Raw genomic sequence first — 19690 nt, forward strand, 5'->3', positions numbered from 1 at the left:
TTTATTTCAATGCTTGAAGATTGATTCTGATTTCTATATCAACATATCAGAAGAATTATTCAACTAAGATTTGAAAACCAATAGATTTGGTTCAGAAATTGCTTCTATACTATATGTTTAAAAATTCCTCAGCAGTTGATGATATTCTTTTTATATTACCAAATTATAGGAAAATTGACACTAAAGCAGAGGAACTGATTAAATATTTTCTTTCAAAATTCAGCCTCTGACATTATAACCAGAAGATATTTTAAATCAATAGTTTATAAGCATACTATCACATTTTTTATCACAATTCCATAATCTCGTGGTTTCTACAGAGTTTGTTTTATAGATATGATAATTAATGGAATGGATTTAAATTGTTTCCCATTCTTGCTTTCTCAGTTCATTTCTTTTTATCTTCCCACTGATAGTCTTTGGCAGAATTGAATAAATTCTACTTGTTGGGATCAAGGGAAGAAAATTAGCCCAGAAGTTTTTATCTTTAGATAAAGTCAATTATATAGCAGTTCCATTATGAACTCTAGATGAAAGATGAGGACACCCATTGGAATGAGTTTTTAGTAACAACCAAAAAGGCAGAGGGGTATTGTTGAGGAGACTTTTCTTTTTTTTTTTTTTTTTTTTTTTTAAAGATTTTATTTATTTATTTTTCCCCCAAAGCCCCAGTACATAGTTGTGTGTCATAGCTGCACATCCTTCTAGTTGCTGTATGTGGGACGCAGCCTCAGCATGGCTGGAGGAGCGGTGCCTCGGTGCGCACCCGGGATCCGAACCCGGGCCGCCGGCAGCGGAGAGCACGCACTTAACCGCTAAGCCACGGGGCCGGCCCGAGGAGACTTTTCTTGATATTTAGTATTTACGACAAGTCTGGTGAGCCAATGACCTGACAGATTAAGAGTTTCATTTTAATCTCAAAAATTCTGAATCCTTTTTTTTTTTTTGTGAGGAAGATCAGCTCTGAGCTAACATCCATGCCAATCCTCCTCTTTTTGCTGAGGAAGACTAGCCCTGAGCTAACATCCCACCGATCTTCCTCCACTTTATGTGGGACGCCGCCACAGCATGGCCTGACAAGTGGTGCGTCGGTGCACGCCTGGGATCCGAACCCGGGCCACCAGCAGCGGAGCGCACGCACTTAACCGCTATGCCACAGGGCCGGCCTCAAAGATTCTGATTCTTATCCATGTGCTTAGTTCAGTTTGGAACATTTGGTGTAGCATGTTTGAGAAGAATGTTCATTAAAATGGAAAAAATAACCAGCTGGAATTTTTCAGAACACTAAGAAAATGTTCATCAGAATTAGAATATCTACCTTTCGGGGATATTTGTAAGGTGCTGTAGTTTTTTTTACATGCTTCTTAATCTCTTTTTTCAGTTGTTCTTGATCACGTGACTTGTAGTCGGGGTTCAGAACAATAAAAGCCTTTACTATCTAAAATAAATATTTGAAACACCAGAAAGATGAGTTGTGTATTTTTATGATTTAGCGTGTCTTGTTTGCTTTCTCTAACTGGGAATCTAAGTGCCTGGTAGGTGGGCCAGAAGGTTTAATAGGGTTTGATCCCGGCTCTGTGCTCTTGAGCCAGCCAGTTGACTCACATACCTCCTGTTCTGTGTCTAATACAAGAGAGCTTCTGACCACTGCTTCGTTTATGATCTACACTTGAACCTTCTCATCTAACTACATCTTGAGCTCTACTTTCTGACCTATGTCTGAATATCTCTGTTCTTGACTTCTTGCCTCATCTTTTATCTCCTTCAAAAAAGTGTCCTTTTGGAAACTTGGCAGTACACTAAGCACAGTCTCTTGTGTAACAACCCAGGCTGATCAAGCCTAGCTTGTAGGTCCTACCCTCAGTGTGGCCCTTATAAACAGTATTTATACTGGGTTTGCCATATCCTTGTTGCTGAGAACCATTCATTGAGGCTGTGTGCTCTATTCCAGAGACACTTCTGCTGATGCAAGGCTGTGAAGATTCCAACAGCCACTTTCCTATTGCTCTGACCCACTTACCTGGCCCTGAGGAACAAGAGCAGAGGTGGTGGCGGCTCTTGCTCTCTAACTGGCAGAAGACAGCCATCACTTTATCACTTTATGCTCACAAATCCTCTTCCCCCAAGTTTACCCTTCCTTGAAATGTTTTGGAAAATCCTGCTAGAGTTTTTGGACCTTTAATGGAGAAAACAGAAGGACATCCCTCATGTGTCGCCCCCTTCAGGAGTATATTGGGATTATGAATGTTCTCTCCTGGGGCACTGCCAACACTGCCATTCATTGCCTCTTCTAGAGGCAGCACTCTAGGTGAGTCAAATAGTATGCACCACCAAATCCAGATTACGAGCCCAGGGTTTGCCATGGAATGATGCTTCCTTGTAGGCAGTTCCAGGACATCTCCTGCAACTTTTATGATGAAATACTCTGCACTTAAGAGGCTGAGATCTTATTGAATTCATGGATTCATGTATTCAGCATGAAGATAAGCTGCCAGCATAACCTATGCATCTTGGTCTGGGAATAAATATTTGATTGAAAATGAACTGTTTGAAACAATAAATCACTCAGAACAACCAGTCAGTGAGAAATGAAGACTTACAGTGATAAATTTTTCACATATTGATCATTGTTTACCAGTGAGCAGTTTTATAACATTTTATGAGCAATTGTTAATTTTTGTCTTTACCAGCCCCCTTGAACATTTCTAATTTACATGTACCATAGGGCAGTTGTGCAACCTGGTGTGTGTGTGTGTGTGTGTGTTTGTGTGTGTGTGTATTTATATGCATGTACAGATTTTATCCTATCCATTTTTTGACACTTTATAAAATTTATTGGTATTTTTGCCTGCTCTGCTGTTTTATCAACACTTTTGTGAATTTTTAAAAATTTTATGTTTGCTGTAAGTGAATCATTCAGAGGCGAATTATTTTAAGAACCAACGTTTGTAATTACTGGTTTGCATATTGAGGCATGATTTCTACACCTTGGATAAAGTCTACTTTATCGTTATGAAGGTCTTTATAAACCATTACAGAAAGTGATAAATTAACAAGGAATAAGCGAACATGGTTAAGAGCATGAACTCTGAAGTCAGACAACCTGGGTTCGAGTCACACTTCATTGTATAATCGTGAGTAAATTAGGACGCCTCTCTGTGCCTCAGTTTCCTTCTCTGTAAAAAGAGGTTGTAGGGATGAAATAAGTTAACGGAGGCATAGAGCTTACACCAACACCTGGAACATACTAAGCCATCAAAAACTTTAGATATTATTGTAGTAGTAGTGTAAGCACAAGATTTTTTTAACCTAAAATCCCCAAGTGGGCTTCAAAGTTTCTCTGAAATTCTATGCAAAATTCTGCATTTTTGTGAGAAGAGTCTATGGTTGTGCTATTCAATATGGTAGTCACAAGTCACATGTGGCTATTTAAATTTAAATGAACTAAAATGAAATAAAATAAGATTTCCTCAGTTGCACTAGCCACATCTCAAGCGCTTGATAGACACTGTGGCTGCTGTATTGGACAACGCAAATACAGAACATTTCCATCATTGCATAAGTCCAGTAGTGCCCGATGGCCTTCAAATTCCAAAGAACTGTGTGATCCAAAAAATTTAGGAACCTAGTGACCTAGACAAATATTCTCAGCCCTTTATTTCACATTCCAGTGTTAAAATAGTATTTAAAATCTAAATGTTCTTGTCAGAAGTAACAACAACAACAACAAAAGTCATCCATCCCTTTATCCTTATTGGAAGTTTTGTCTTTTAAAGAAGGCTTGTAGCAAGCACACATTTTTAAAAATTGTGAAAATATAGCTAACTAGGTATATTTAGTCATTGGCTGAAAATAAGTTTTTAAAGGAAAGTAGCTACGTGAAATTCCTAAAAAATATTAAAATGTGAAAACCAAGTGAGGGGACACAAAAATGATCAATACAGAAATTGAACTAGGGAAATGCTCATTTTAAACCCATTAGTTTTGGACAGTATACCTGAGAAAAAAATTAAATATTCATGAAAAATCTCAAAGTAGTTATGATTAGCTAATAGTGTTAGGAAGTTTTAAAGCTAAAACATTGCAAAACAGGCAATAGTGTGAAAATGCATGCAATAAGTCGCAAAACAATGGTAGGTAGATAAAAATGATCCCTGTTTTGGATATTGTCCTAAAGTCTTCATTTTATCTGTTTTTGATCAATTCTCCTGGAACTTGCTGCTCAATCATAGGCCTGGCAGGACCTAGCCTGAAGAAAGACCTAACCCAGCTGGGATAGGCCTGCTCCCAGAAAGAGAGGAGCTGCCTGTGGCGTGGAGCACTTGGCCACTTTGTGCATGGATACCTCACAGGGGACACCCACCCACATCTGCCAGGAAATGTTGCAGCTCACTAAACTTGGGGAAATGAACTGGTCAAACTTTTCCCCTCACTTGGCTAATCCAAGCCCTACACCAAGACCCCAGAGCTGTTGGGGGACCATAACCCATTATGTATTATACTCTGGGTATCAGGTGACTGCCAAGCCAACCCTGGTCGTAAAAGCTCAGCCAGCAAGTAAGCACCTGTCTAGGTGGATAAATCTAAGGATGCCTGATGCTAGGGGAGAGGTGCAGGAGGAGCTGAGACTCATGAAACCCTACTAGTGGAGTTCAGAGCGAAGGGACAAACTTCAATAATCACTGAATCTGTTCCCTGCTCTCGTCTACCTGGAATATTGGAGGCCCTGCCTGGCAAAGGGGGCCTAAAGAGTGGCATGGAAACTTTAAACCCAAACTACCATGTGCGCAGCCACAATAGGAGGAGATTTCAGGACTCCTGTCTTATTCATGGCTTATTTTATTTCCTTAATCCTCTACTTATCTACCCACCCAGCCTGCTTCTGGTTGCCTCAGTTCCTGTCTCTGCCCTGGCTCACACCCCTGTTTTCTGATGCCAGCCTATCCTCCTCAGCTACACCAGGACCATGTTGGTTTCCAGACTTTCTGGGTAAGAACTTGATCCTATCTAGCTAACCTCTGGCACCCTCTCCTGGTGTGAGCCTGGGTTGTTGGCATTCACACCATCTTTCCCCCAGCTCTCCACGGAAAGGATGCAAATTCATTCGTTCTTTAGTTTCCTTATTTTTCGCTGAGGAAGATTCTCCTAGAGCTAACATCTGTGCCAATCTTCCTCTATTTTGTATGTGGGTCGCCGCTACAGCATGGCTGCCGACAAGTGGTGTAGGTCTGCACCCAGGAACTGAACCCAGGCTGCCGAAGCAGAGCACGCTGAACTTAACTACTAGGCCACAGGGCTGGGCCCTCAAATTCTTTATAGTTATATTTTTTAGTCTTATTCTATAGCACTTCTTTCTGACTAGCATATTTCTATCTGACTTGCATATTTATTAATAACTCTCTATCTGACTTGCATAGTTAGTGAATGAATCATTTGGGTAATTCTGTTTCAACGAACTATTGCTTAGAAGTGTGTGTTAGACTGCCAACAAGTTATAAAGTGCAGGTGAATCCATTCTTTTTACCTCTCCTCTGATGGGGTCTGGGCTGCTGACAACAGCTGACTCTGCTACCGCAGGATGCTCAGTCAGGGCACTTTCTACTTCAAATGGTCCAATTCGGTAGCTGGGAAATGAAACACATGGCAGGAATTTATAAACGGGAGCAGCAGGTTCACTCCAGGAAAATGATGATCAGTTAACATAGACATATGCACAGATGAAAAAGAAAATTACCCAGAGGATAATATGACATCATCCGATCCTGCCACAAACCAGAAATACCCATCTTCATCCATATAGCCCCTGTCCCCAGTGATATAGAAATTGCCTCGTAGAGTTGAAGCTGTTTTTGTAGGATTATCCTGTGAAACAAATAGCATTTTGTTAAGATTACTGTGAATGTGACTCTTCTGTTGGATTTTTAAATGTTCAAGGAAAAAGAAAAGTTTGGTTCCTTTGAGAAGCCTTAGACTGAAGGGGAGCCAGTGTGTGAAATGAGGATGAAATTCCAGCACTGAGCCAGCCCAATATAAGAAAGGTAAACTACAGTTCCAAAGACTAGGCATGCTTCCATCCTGAGGATTTTCTGAGATGGATCACAAAATAAATATTGCTGGAGCTCACAGCTCAGAGGAGTAGGCTAAATAAGTCTTTTGCTAATTGGTCAATATCTAACACTGGTAGGAAAAGAGAGAAGTCAATACTCAGAGTCAAAAGAAAGCACCAACACTTAATCATTCAACGAACAGCTTTTTTTTCTTTTTGTATTTTGTTTTGTTTTACACAAATACAGAGAATTGGTCCTGTCACTTTGGCAGGGAGAAAAATGAAGCATTGTTACATTATGTAAAATTCGCTGGCAAGTAAAACCTGGACTATTGATTATATTGATGTAAAATTTGCTCTGATTTCTATGCTATGATTAGAGACGAAAATATGTTTGCAAACAGTAAAGAGCTTGGAAGGCCTCTAGTGAAAGAAATTTACTTCATCTCACTGCCCCATTCTCTCTCCCTCTCACTCCTCCCAAGAAGGGAGACTGCTAATCAGATTTCAGGAAAATGATTGGGTCCTGTTTTATAGTGGAGAGGATCAATGGATATTAAGAGGGCTGTCTTCTTTCTAGGGCTCCTTTCCTCTTGCCTTCATGGGTCTGGAGCTGTGATCTAGCCTCGGGGGACCAGCGTGCCCTTCTCTAGTAAGCATTTGGGGGTTTCTTCAATTTCCTGTCTGAGGGATTAGTAGGCAGGACAATGAATCTCTCAGAAAAGGCCAAGTACTCAGGTGTGTTTTGTGGCAAGTAGGGATAGTTACCAAGCACTTTTGAGAGAGAAATAGAAGGTAAGAGGTTGTTTCATAAGTCTCTTACTACATAATGAGTAAAAAGGCCAAATGGTCGGGTAGGTAGAACTTGAATGCCAATATCTCCTTCTTGTCCAGGAGGTAGAACATTGCCATTTACATCTAAAATCTAGGATAAAACAGAACAATTTATTTAAGAGAATTTTTATGTAATGCCAAATCTTAAATCTTTACTTTGCATGTTTTATTTTGTTCTGTTGCCCTTCAGGAATGCAGACGTCAAAAAATTTTTAGTATACTTTAAATTCCTAAGACAAATGTATTTATTTAAATTCTTATTGTAAAATATAAAATGCAGGTTAGCAAAATGTGAAAGAAAATAAAAGTTTTCTTTAATTCTACCATTTAGCAATAATCACATTTTGGTGACATCTTTTGAGACAATATAGACATAGGAAAAAATGGGATCACTTTATAACATACTGTTTTACAACCTGCTTTTATCATTTAGCAATATATCTTGATTGTCTTTTCCTCTCAAATCAATATTTCACTAGTATTTTTCTAACTTTTACTGTGGAACAAACAAAACCTCACTTGGGAAGCCAAACAGAAGTCAGCAGGAAAAGGGGAATGTTCTCTGGCTGAGACAGTGGTGGGTAAGCCAAAGCCTTGCTCTCTCACCCTCTCCCAATCCTCATGGTGCCCTGAAGTGCCTGATAGTAGCTAGCATTTATTAGACACTTACTGCATTCCAAGTAATAAATGCTACAGCTCTAAGTACTTCACACCTTCTTTATTCCTTACAACAGTGATATCTGCTTAGAACTATTATTAGGCTCACTTTCCATATGAGGAAACTGAGGTGCAGAGAGTTTAAGTAAGACAGTACATGATTGAGCAGGAATTCAAATCTCAGCTATCACACTCCAGATCCTACACTTTTCATCATTGCACTTCTCTCTGGAATCTCTCCAGGAGTTCAATTCAATTTTTAAAAATCCAAATTACATTTCTCAGGTTGATTGTTTATGTTACATACCATATTTTACTCTAAATAACTCTTAGCTTTTTCTAAATATGAACACTCTACTCTGCTTTTATATCCATCCACCAAGAACCTTCAAACCTGAGATGTGACTTCTGTGGAAAATAAGGGTATAATACTTATCGGCCACTTTCCAGAGGTAAAAAGTCTTATGTCCTCAATGATAAACTTGAAAGGCAAAGGAATTCTAAATGTAAAACCTTAATTTTCAATTCTTGCAAATAAAAAATATAAATACCTGCCCAGTCATCTAAAGAAATATTTGGCTCCAGTATCAAGGAATTATTGACGGAAAGGAGCTATTTTAAGAGCTCCAAATACTTATCACAGACTATTCTTCAATAGATGGGGAAAAGACAAAATGTCCTATCTTTGGAGAGAATCATGTTCCTCATTGTTCCAGGGATCTTAAAGTGTTTAAACATGAAAATTATGAGCTTTGGGCTTTGAAGTTGCAAAATCTGAAATCGAGCTGGTAGGAGCACATTCCCAGATGCCAGAATATCATTGCAGGTGCTGTTAGCCAGGTAACAAGAGGCCCAGTAACAAGAGCCCTTGGGGAAGAGTTAAAAATGAAGGTAGCTGCATTAGGGAAATGCAAATCGAAACTACAATGAGATACTGCCTCACACCCATGAGGATGGCTACTGCCAAAAAAATACAAAATAAGTATCGGCGAGGATGTGAAGAAATTGGAACCCTTGTGCACTGTTGGTGGGAATGTAAAATGGTCTAGCCACTGTGGAAAACAGTTTGGCAGTTCTTCAGAAAATTAAAAATAGAATTACCATATGATCCAGCAATTCCACTTTTGGGTATATACCCCAAAGAATTAAAAGTATGGTCTCCAAGAGATATTTGTACACCCAAGTTCATCACAGCATCATTCACAATAGCTAAACTGTGGAAGAAACCCAACCATCCATCAACAGATGAGTGGATAAGCAAAATGTGTTATATCCATACAGTGGAATATTATTCAGCCTTAAAAAGGAGAGAAATTCTGACACATGCAACAACATGGATGAACCATGAGGACGTTATGCTAAGTGTAATAAGCCAGTCACAAAAAGACAAATACTGTATGATTCCACTTATAGTAGGTATTTAGAACAGTCAAAATCACAGAGACAGAAAGTAGAATGGTGGTTGCCAGGGCTGGGAGGATTGGGGAATTGGGAGTTATTGTTTAAGGGATACAGAGTTTCAATTTTGCAAAATGATAAGAGTTATGGATATAGATACTGGAGATGGTTGCACAACATTATGAATGTATTTAATACCACTTATTTGTGCACTTAAAAATGGTCAAGATGGGGGGCCGGCCCCATGGCCTAGTGGTTAAGTTCAGCGTGCTCCACTGCAGTGGCCAGGGTTTGGTTCCCAGACGCGGAACCTACAACACTCATTGGCAGCCATGCTGTGGTGGTGACCCACAAAATACAAAATAGAGGAAGATTGACACAGATCTTAGCTCAGGGCGAATCTTCCTCAAGCAAAAAAGAGGAAGATTGGCAACAGATGTTAGCTCAGGGCAAATCTTCCTCGGCAAAAAGAAAGTGGTCAAGATGGTAAATTTTATGTTATGTGTATTTTACCACAATAAAAAAATTGGGAAAAGAAATGAAGGTAGTGATGCTGATTAGGGATGTATGGCAGAGCACTGTTTTCCTCTTGGCCACACCCCTTTGCATTGAATTATAATTGCTCTAGAAAACCACTGGGCTCGTATTAGCAGGGAACTGGTGGTACATCGCGGTTGGCACCACTGTGAGTACAGCTGCACCTGTGAGACCGTCACAGCAATGCATGTTGGGAGCTGTCACTAAGAGGGAAGAAAGGAACACAGTTGTGTGAAAGGCCAACTTGATTGCTTGTAATCCAGACATGATAATACTTAATTATCAATATATCTGTCTCCAACCTAAGGCAGCCTGTAAACCAGTGAACTATTGTTAAGTCTATTAACAGACTGTAACCAGGGCTTCCCTACCATCTCTTCTTAGAACAGGTTTTCAAAGGCAGGGAGTGCGAGGGAGAGGTGAATAATAATAACGGCACCTATCTTTCAGACTTTTATTGTACACCAAGCACTTTGCTATGCTCTTTAGAGATGTTATCTCATTTAATCCTCACAAGAAACCTATAAAATCAGTTCTGTTGTTAGGATTACCAACCTTCTCAGTTTGTCCAGGACTGAGGCAGGAGAGTGCCTCTGGGATGTGTGACTTTCAGTGCTAAAACCAGGTAAGTCCCAGGCAAACTGGGGAAAGTTGTTCACCCTAGCCCCCATTTTACAAATCAGGAAACTGAGGCTTCAACAACTTACCCAAAGACACTCAGCTAGTGAAGAGCAGAGCCGGGCCTGAACCACTCGGCAATCCTCTCTTTAGACAGGTTCTCATAGCAAAGTTAAAGTTAGGAAAAGAGCCCAGATCTGGTTTATTCAATAAACAGTGACATCAGCAGTCATTCTCATCTAAACTTTCTCAAACTTATCTAATCATAAGAATTACCTAGAGTGCTTGTCTAAAACATAGATTTCAGGGTCCCACCCCAAATCTGTTGAATCAGACTCTCTAGAGAAGGGGCTGCGAGTCAGTATTTTTAACAAGAGGCCATGTGATTTTTATGATCAGATAAGCTTGGGAAACATTGATCTAATCTACAACTAACTCTCATTTAAGTTTGGTTCTGAGCTCTCCGTTCCGTAAACTCATCCATTTTGTGTTTTTGTTGCTATGGTTTTCTCTCACTGTTAGTGCAAGTTCCTTTGTTTATACCTAGCTCTGGCTGGGTTGATCTGAGAACAATTCTAACTCTGTACAAAGCTTGCAGATGGGATGATAGGATGCCCCCCTAGGGATCAGGTGGTGGTAATGGCAGTGGTTATGGAGAGCCAGGAAATGGCCAGGTGAGGCTGAGGAAAGAGAGGGAGAATGCTGCAGCCACTGTACGCTTAGCCTCTTTTGGCCTACTTGACCACTTCAGGAGGTCTTGACCTCCCTCAACAGAAGCGGCAGGGTGGTGTTGTGGTTAAGAGTGGGGATACTGGAACCAGATTGCTTGGGATTGAATCCTAATGCTAGAAGCTACTAGCTGTGTGACCTCAGGTGAAGTCCTTACCTCTCTGTGCCTCATCTGTGAAATGGTTCTTATATTACTATGTATCTCATAGGTTCCATCTGGGAATTAAATGGATTAATATTTGTAAAATGCTTAGAACTGCTTTGCACAAGCAACTGCTTTGCAAAAAAATGGAGACCAATAAACTAACGTTTCTAACATATTTCCATCTTTACATGGAAGTTAAGATACTATGGAAGTAACATGAAATCATCACCAAAACTAAGAGTATAGGGAGGGTAGAAGTGGGGTAGGTAAACAGATTGGGTTGTTAAATATTCTCCTGGAAGGGAATGTGCAAACCTTAACATCAAAAGCAGGAGAAGGCTTTCCCATTGAGCTAGGCTTCATTTTCATTCCCTTAAAATTTCCACAGATTAGCACCTAGTTAAGAAGAAGAAAGAGTGGAGTAACATTACAAGTAACTTAAAATTCATTCATTCATCACTCTGCATTCATTCAACAAATATTTACTGAGAACTTACTATGAACCAGGCTCAAAGTAAAACAAATTCTCTGCTCTCATGGAATGTAGAGATAGACACTAAGCAAATATATATAATAAGCTTATAATACCTAGTAAATTTATAATTACTAAAATACCATATTTATGAAAACATTTTTATTCATATTAGCATGATATGCAATTTCTACTTAATACGTATGTGAATTTTTGGTTTTATTTTATTTTTCACATTTTAATTTTTGACCAGGTACTACATTCTCATGGTTTATAAATTGAAGCATTACAAAAAGACACACCACGAAAAATTTCTTTCACTTTTCCCTTATCTGCTCCATCTCACCCCTCTCTTTCCTTACAAAATAACCACTTTTGTTATTATTTCATTCATTACCTCCAGAAATTCTTCTTATTTCTATGAGCTCTTTAAATAACTCTTTTAAGAGTATGCTTACCAAAGAGTTGTCCAGCAAATTCATAATATTTCAAGTAACAAAGAATTCAACATTTTCCATTTTTGAGGCAGCCCTGACTAAGAAAGTTCCCTATTACAGAAGGGGAAATCTCTCTTTCTGTAGATCTAGCATGTTTTCACTTAAAATATATTTTAGTGCCCTCATCCCAATCAGTTATATAGTGGTTTTCCTCAAAGAATGGGTATTTAAACAACTTTAAACAACTGTTAAGAGCTTTTTTGTAATCAGCGTCCCTCCATCTTTTTTTAAAACTGTTCTTCTAACCACTCCACCTCCTCCCCATCCCTCAAACAATCATAAGGTCATAATAAACACTTTGGTTTTATTCATCCAACTAAATCAAGGCCAGCCCTGTCTGTTCAGTGAGGTCCATGTACCGTTTCAGTCTGTCCGTATCCTTCGTAGATATCCAGACCTGTCCTGTTTCTCCATTGTTCAGTCACTTAGAGTTGATTGGTTCCCCGCCACTCACACAGTGCTTTAAGCTTTTGAACTTATAGCTTCTCAGAAACAGATAACAAGTTAAATTTAGGAGGAAAAATGGAGAGAAATGGAAGTTAGGATGATTGCTAATGAAATTTCAATATAAAATGTGTTGTAGTTTCTTCCTTACTCCCCTCTCCAACACAAAATAAATGAATCATTCTTTTTTTTTTTTTTAGATTTTATTTTATTTATTTTTCCCCCTCAAAGCTCCAGTAGATAGTTGTAGGTCATAGCTGCACATCCTTCTAGTTGCTGTACGTGGGACGCGGCCTCAGCACGGCCGGAGAAGCGGTGCGTCGGTGCGCACCCAGGATCAGAACCCAGGCCGCCAGCAGCGGAGTGCGCGCACCTAACCGCTAAGCCACGGGGCCGGCCCAAATGAATCATTCTAACATCATAAAATGACTCCCCAAACACCAGTTTTTCTTTTTCTTTTCTGACTTTAGTTTTTTTGGAGGGGTGGGAAGCATGATTTGTTGCAAAATACAGCCATGCCATCCTTAGGGAAGTTATCACATAATAACATTTTAAATCAGCAATTAAAAGTTTACCAATTGTCTGGATAAACTATGGAATATTCATGAAATGGAATACTATACAGCTATAAAAAAGAATGAGGAAGATCCTGGACCCTGCTGTCCAACAGAACTTTCTGCAACAACAGAAGTGTTCTATAATCTGCACTACCCACTACAATATCTTATAGTCCTGTGTGGCTATTGAGCACTTGAAACATGGCTACGGCCACTGAGGAACTGAATTTTAACTTTAATTAAAACTTAAATTTAAATAACTGCATGTGGCTAGTTGTTACCATATGGGACAGCACAGTTCCAGCGTGTATATTTAGGCAAAAAAAGGAAGATGAAGAACACACAATTCTTCACCTGTGGATGAAGGAAACACAGCATATTGTGTTTCCATTTATGTTTATAAGAGAGCAGGGGAGAATATAAGCATTTTGGCTTTTGTGTGTGTAGATTTCAGGGAGAGGGAGAATGGAGACTGAGGAAAGGTTTGGAGGAAGACTTCTCACTATATATTCTTATATAGCTATTAAAATTTATATCATATGAACTACTTCCTATTCAAAAATTTTAAAAAATCAATTTAAAAATATTTACCAATCCACCCTTTCAAATGGAACCAGTAATAGAACAAAAGACATTCATCCTTTTTCCTATTTGCTGGGATAGGTTCCAAATAGGGGCAATTTCTCTACTTTCTCAGCTCAGGTAATAGTCATCATCCAAAAGATTAAACACTTTCTTACCCAAAACCACTGGGCTCAGAGGTACACACAGGGCTGAACCCTCCCTTTCCTCTCTTTGCTTGGGGGAGCCTGCCCTGGATGTAGTGGTTATCATTTACAGAATGTAAGCAAGAAGGAGAAAGAGGAGGAGAGATTGTTTAATCCCATACCTACTAGTTTGGAGCTACGTTTTAGGCAGAAAGAACTTTTACTTTATAGCTTCCTCTTCCTCTCCCCTCCCCCACTAGGTGCCTATTTACCAAGCTTTCTTACCTGCTCATATCACTCTGTACAAGCATTGGGTATGCAGTTGGCGATGAACAGAAGACTGTGATGGGAAACTTAGAAAGTGTCTGCAATTTAGAGGTAAACTCTCAGTCTTATGACAACTTTAACAAGTACCTAAACGTCTATGGTAGGCACAGCACGACTTAAACCTTGTTTATTCTAACATAAATGCACTCACACCTTTCCTCTGTGTATCTTTTCAGGATAATTGACTTTCTGGATGTGACATATCTTAAATCATGTTGTCTATGCTGACTTGTGCAAGTTACTTTATTCACCAGTCCTGTCAGTGACACTGCTAATGCATTTCTAAATGTTGATCTCTTGTGCTCTGCCTTACTTCCAAGATGGAAGTTGGCTCAAAACCCAGCAGATAATGTGCAAATACACATGCTCCCTGGATCCATGGAGAAAAAAACACTACTCCATGCAGACTTTGCGCAACCTGTGTCTGAGATATTCCACATCACATCTGAATGTGTCAAATCCAGCCAGAACCTGGGAAAACAAAGAATAGCCCTGAAATATACAGGAAAACAAATTTAAAAGACCCATAAATGGATCATCACCTTGGCAGTTTTGACACTTCAAGATGCTGTTCTGTGAAAGTACCTTCCGTTTACAGATAATCCTAAGCCAAAACTGCTGTGGGTGTGTCCGGTCATTTTAGGAGGTTCACTTGTTCCACTGGTGAAGTAAATGGCCATCATCTCATCATGTGTTGTCTTCACACAGGTGTAGTTATCACTGGCATGTCTACGAAGGAAAACTATGATGATTCTGCACGTTAAACACAGCATCATAGACCGTTACCACAGAAAAGTATTCGAGAAACCATCTACTCGGACCTCTTCATCTCATGGATCAGGCCCCAGTGACTTAGGTTGAATTCCAAGGAAAAGCCATCTCTCTCTCCATCTTTTTAGGTGCTTTCTGGAATCAAACCAAACTGTGCCATCAACAGCCCATTTATAACAGCTGTTTCATAGCTTTTTACCGTATGATAAAGAAGAGTTGGAAGCATTTTAAAAACTCAAGAATTTTATCATACTGCCAGCAGAATGAGGATTCTCTGATCTTGTAATCATGGATATATGAAGAACTGCCCTTCCCCTTCACTGTGGATGCTTTAAAATGTGATTTTTTTTTTAAAATGGGTCTGTTAACCGAAGTCCTGGGTAATGGTATAAAGCAGGAGTCGGCAAACTACAGTCCACGGGCCAAATCTGGCCTGCCTCCTGTTTTCGTAAATAAAGGAACACAGCCATGCCCACTCATTTGCATACTGTCTATGGCTGTTTTCATGCTACAACAGCAGTGGTGAGTAGTAGTGACAGAGACTGCAAAGCCTAAAATACTTGCTATCCACCACTTTTATAGAAAATGTTTCCTGACTCATGAAAGGATGGTTTTTCTATTTCCCACAAGAGAGTCTACGTGGTTCTGAATACAGTGAACAGTAAGACTGAAGAGGATCTCAGCATCCATCAGGGAAGGAAGGGCCGCAGTAAAAGAGAAAGAGAACGTTTAGATCCAAAGGATAACTGGGCTGCTGTATCAGTCATACGTTAGGGCAGCTGAGAGGGGGTCAACTCTGCACATCCAGTGTCTAAGAGGCACACAGAGTTTATCTGGAGGTACTGGGCTGAGAATGGATGAATCAGAAACACCCAGGCCATGAGAAATATAGAAAAGCTGTTTTCAAAGACTAACAAAGCTAGACCAAGTGTTTAGTCTATGATTCCTCAATTATCTTCCTTAAAAATAGTCAGTACCTATAGCTCTGTACCTATGACTTCTATCATAGGTATGGTTGCTTTGGAAACCTAAGACAGGGTTATTATACTAACATCTCACTACTGGAAGCAGTAACATAGCAGGTAGGAGTGCGAGCTCAGAAGCCAGACTGCCTGGGTTTGGAACCCAACACTGCCAGATCCTAGCATTTGACCTTATTCATCTGTATAATTATAATACCTAAGATTTAAATGAGTTAATATATCTGAAGTGCTTGGAACAGTTTTTGGCACACAACCAGTGCCATGTAAATGTTAGCTCTTCTTGCAATTATAACATTGTTTGTATTAGAACAGTACCTGGCCTTTGATAAGAACTTGATAAATGTCAGCTATTTCAGAGAAGGTGGGAATAAGTTCAGAGTTCCAAGCATGCTCCTAAATCCTTGAGTAAAGCATGCTCATTCTAGAGAGCGAATTTGCTGTCAACCTTAAGCTAAGATATAACCAATGCCTGGCAAGAGTTCCAAGTGACCCTGGAAGCACCCCATAGCAGAGCGTGAACATCAGTACAAATCAGTTCTGTACTTGCATCCATTAACATTAAGTGTTCCTCTTAGATTAACCTGATAGAAGTGTTGCTGCCAGCAAGGGAATTATATAGCCTACACAGAAGGATTGATAGCAGTCAATTTCCCTGGGAAATGATAACAGCTCTGTGGTTGATGCTGTGAGGCACCCCCTAGATCCCGCTGCAGGAATGAAGGACTTATCCCCACAAGTGCTGAGAGCTCTCTTTTTTTTTTTTTTTTAATTTATTTTTTTGTGAGGAAGATCAGCCCTGAGCTAACATCCGTGCTAATCCTCCTCATTTTTTTTTACTGAGGGAGACCGGCTCTGAGCTAACATCTGTTGCCAATCCTCCTCCTTTTTTTTTTCCCAAAGCCCCAGTAGATAGTTGTATGTCATAGTTGCACATACTTCTAGTTGCTGTATGTAGGACACGGCCTCAGCATGGCTGGAGAAGCGGTGCGTCGGTGCGCGCCCGGGATGCGAACCCAGGCCACCAGTAGCGGAGCACACGCAGTTAACTGCTAAGCCATGGGGCCGGCCCCTGAGAGGCCCTCTTTAAAGATTGCCTTGGCTGGAGAGAGCTGCCTTGTTCAAGATCACACCTGCTTCTAGGGACAGCCCACAACAATTACTGGTCAGTATGGGCATATAAACGCCAGGACCTCTTACTTTAGCTGGGAACAACTTTGAGGGGCTATCCAAACTCCACAGGTCCCAGTGGGTTGGCTGAGGGTTTTGGGGGGAGTACATGGCAGATAAATTTCTTCTTCTTCCCAATTCCACATCTTTCCCCCTCCTTCACAGGTGTTGATCCCAAGAGAACTCCTTAACACACTTCTTGCACAGCTAATCTCTCTCAGCAACTGCTTCCTGGAAATCCCAACCTACGAAAACACTCCAAGCTCCTTCATGCCTCAGAGCTTTGCACTATTAGTGCAGCAATAATCATCAATTGTTCCCTTTGCCTATTGTTTTAATTTTCATTTTTCTGATCACTTGTGGGTTGAATGACTTTTCAACTTGCATTTGTTTTGGGGAAGCTGTTCTACAACAACTATGGCTACTCACTTCATCATCTCCTTGAGGTTCCCCCACTCTTCTCTGGGGTTCTGAGACACAATTATCTTGGAGTGCAGATTTTCACATTTAGATGCAACAGCATCTACTGCCGGGGCTAAAACATCATTGGTAATAATGCACTTTGCTTTTAAAGATTGTAGTCTCTAGAGGATGTCTTTCTGGGTCAGCTGAGTTGTCCCTGGAATTAAAACTGTCCCTAAAGGAGCAGAAAAGAATCAATGTTTAGAAGGAAGGATCTCCTTCATCATGTTAGTTAGCGTAGTATAGATAGCTCATGTACATTCTGTATTTCTCAGAATGAGTTAGTCAATGTACCAGGCAAGGGATCGACTTGTCTTCCTCCCATTATTCTGCGTTTGCCTTTCTTGGGATCTCAAATTTATGACCCTTTTGACCTAACATGAAAGGGTGTTAAATGCTGGATGATTACCTTCTATCTGAAGACCATTCATGGTGTTCAGCTTGAAGAGGGTTTTGATTGAAAAGTAATATTACCAATGTTTATTGAGTACTTGAGTGCCAGGCCCTATTCTAAGTGTTCTGCATGTTTTAACTCATTTAACCCCCACCCAAAAGCCCCAAACACAAAAGGTATGAATAACTTGCCCAAGATCACCACTAGGAAGTGGCAGTGTAGGGACTGAACCCTGCAACCTGACCCTATAACTGCACACTTAACCACTTCCATCCAGTGTCTCTTATAATGGCCATGACTGTCTTACGGTTTCTCTCCAAAGGGAAGGATTGAGGCATTCATCTTTTCTGTGCTGCTACTCCGACCTGCTGTAAATTCTACTGTAGGGTGTAGTAGAATGGTTAAGAGTGTGTCCTGGAGCCAGATACTCTTACAGCTTGGCCTTGGACAAGTCACTTCACCTCCGTGAGTCTCAGGTTCTGTCTGGTCATTCCTGGACTCTTGGCACTGACTCATCTTTATTTTGGAAAGGTCAAGCCCCTTCAGAGGAGTTCTTCAGGAAACAGAAAACCAGGGCGAAAATACAATTCTTTGGAATATCTTCCTTTTCTAAACAGGGCAATGTAGCAATTTGTATGAGGCTTTAACTCCATGGATATTCCTTATTGTTCCACCGAGGGATAAGTAATTAACCTACCATGGCGTAACACTTTTCCATAATTTAAAGGCACTCTCTAGCAATAAGCCCACTGCCAGCATTTCATGCCCAGAAGAAGCACTTTATTTAAAGACATTACCCTTAGAAAATTAATTTCTGCCAATAGATAATTCATGTCATATCTTTAAAATAATCTATTAACAGTGATCACTCTTACCTATTAAAACTATTTCCTGTCGAGATTAATCATTCTGGGAAGCATTACATAGTTTCTTGCCAGGGAGAAAACTGTTACTTTAAATAAAAAAATAAAATCTTCCAGTATTGCTCTGGACTGATGTCCTAGTTGAATATAAAAAACACAATGGATTTGTTTATTCACTCATTCATTTAAAAATATATATGGAGAGCCTACCATGTGGCAGACACTCTTCTAAGTGCTAAGGATACTGCAGAGAATGCGATGGACAGAGGTCGCTGCCTTCATGGATCTTACGTTCTAGACAGACATTAAGCACGTATACAATATCAGGTGATGATAAGTGCTATTTAAAAGGATAGAAAATGACCACTTTTGGCGGGGGCGGGGGGGCACTGTTTCAGATAGGGTGGCCAGGGTTGACCTCTCTGAGGAAGATTCCTATTTAAATTTGTTTCATATAAAAAAAAAAGTTAAAAACTTCCAGAAATAAAGTGTCCATTTCTGCTTCACAGTTGCTGTTTTGCATAAGGGCATAGGGATTGATCCACGCTACTGACACTGGATAGGGAAACGTGTAAAGAAAGCCCCGTGCAATATCAGAAAGAGCTCTGGGCTGGACATCTGGGATCCAAGGTCCTTGTTTTCCCTGTTCCTCTAATCAAGGTGTGACCTTGGCCAAGTTGCTGGATTTGGACCTTGCTTTCCTCACCTGTAAATTTATGGAAGGACTAGTTCCCTGTCACTCAAAGGGTGGCTCATGGGCCAGCAGCATCGACGTCACCTGGAGCTTGTTAGAAATGCAGGCTCTCAGGTCCCACCCAGGCTTATTGGATCAGAATCTGCATTTACCAAGATCCCCAAGTGATTCATACGAGAAGAATTAACTAGATGATTTTAAGAACTGTTTCTATTCTGAAATCTTATGAAAATTCTAGGAAATGCTGGCGAGTGCATTGGGCTCTAGTACTGACTTGCTGAGTGACTTTGGGCAGATGAGTCAATGTTCCTTTTTCCCTTATCTATGAAAGCTTTGGCTTCCCTGTTTATAAAACAAGCTTTCCCTTCATAATCATAAGGCTGTTGCA

The 19690-nt window shown here is 40.2% G+C and overlaps 1 protein-coding gene across 1 annotated transcript; it reads right to left on the reverse strand.

Moving 5' to 3' along the window:
• Nucleotides 1–357: 357 nt before the first annotated feature.
• Nucleotides 358–11360, reverse strand: NPIPB4 (nuclear pore complex interacting protein family member B4). The gene is made up of 6 exons (XM_087417067.1): nucleotides 11280–11360; nucleotides 6870–6971; nucleotides 5735–5862; nucleotides 5525–5624; nucleotides 1314–1438; nucleotides 358–439 (listed from the first exon to the last, which is right to left on the reverse strand). The coding sequence occupies exons 1-6, from the start codon at nucleotides 11331–11333 to the stop codon at nucleotides 358–360; spliced, it is 591 nt and encodes a 196-aa protein (XP_087273193.1). The 5' UTR covers nucleotides 11334–11360.
• Between the last annotated feature and the right edge of the window lie 8330 nt (nucleotides 11361–19690).

The sequence above is a fragment of the Ceratotherium simum genome, chromosome 26 (assembly GCF_057802395.1).
Source record: "Ceratotherium simum simum isolate JZ-2026a chromosome 26, ASM5780239v1, whole genome shotgun sequence".
In the NCBI taxonomy this organism is placed as follows: Eukaryota; Metazoa; Chordata; class Mammalia; order Perissodactyla; family Rhinocerotidae; genus Ceratotherium; species Ceratotherium simum.

Bases quoted from the DNA above. Each gene is read 5' to 3' on its own strand.
- NPIPB4 (XM_087417067.1), bottom strand. From the start codon at position 11,333: ATGAAAATGAAGCCTAGCTCAATGGGAAAGCCTTCTCCTGCTTTTGAT. The intron at 5,863-6,869 runs GTAAGAGACTTA...TTTGTTTCACAG, and splicing joins GCCTTTTTACTCATTATGTA to GATAATCCTACAAAAACAGC. The intron at 1,439-5,524 runs GTAAAAAGAATG...TATTTATTTTAG, and splicing joins CAGACCCCATCAGAGGAGAG to ATAGTAAAGGCTTTTATTGT.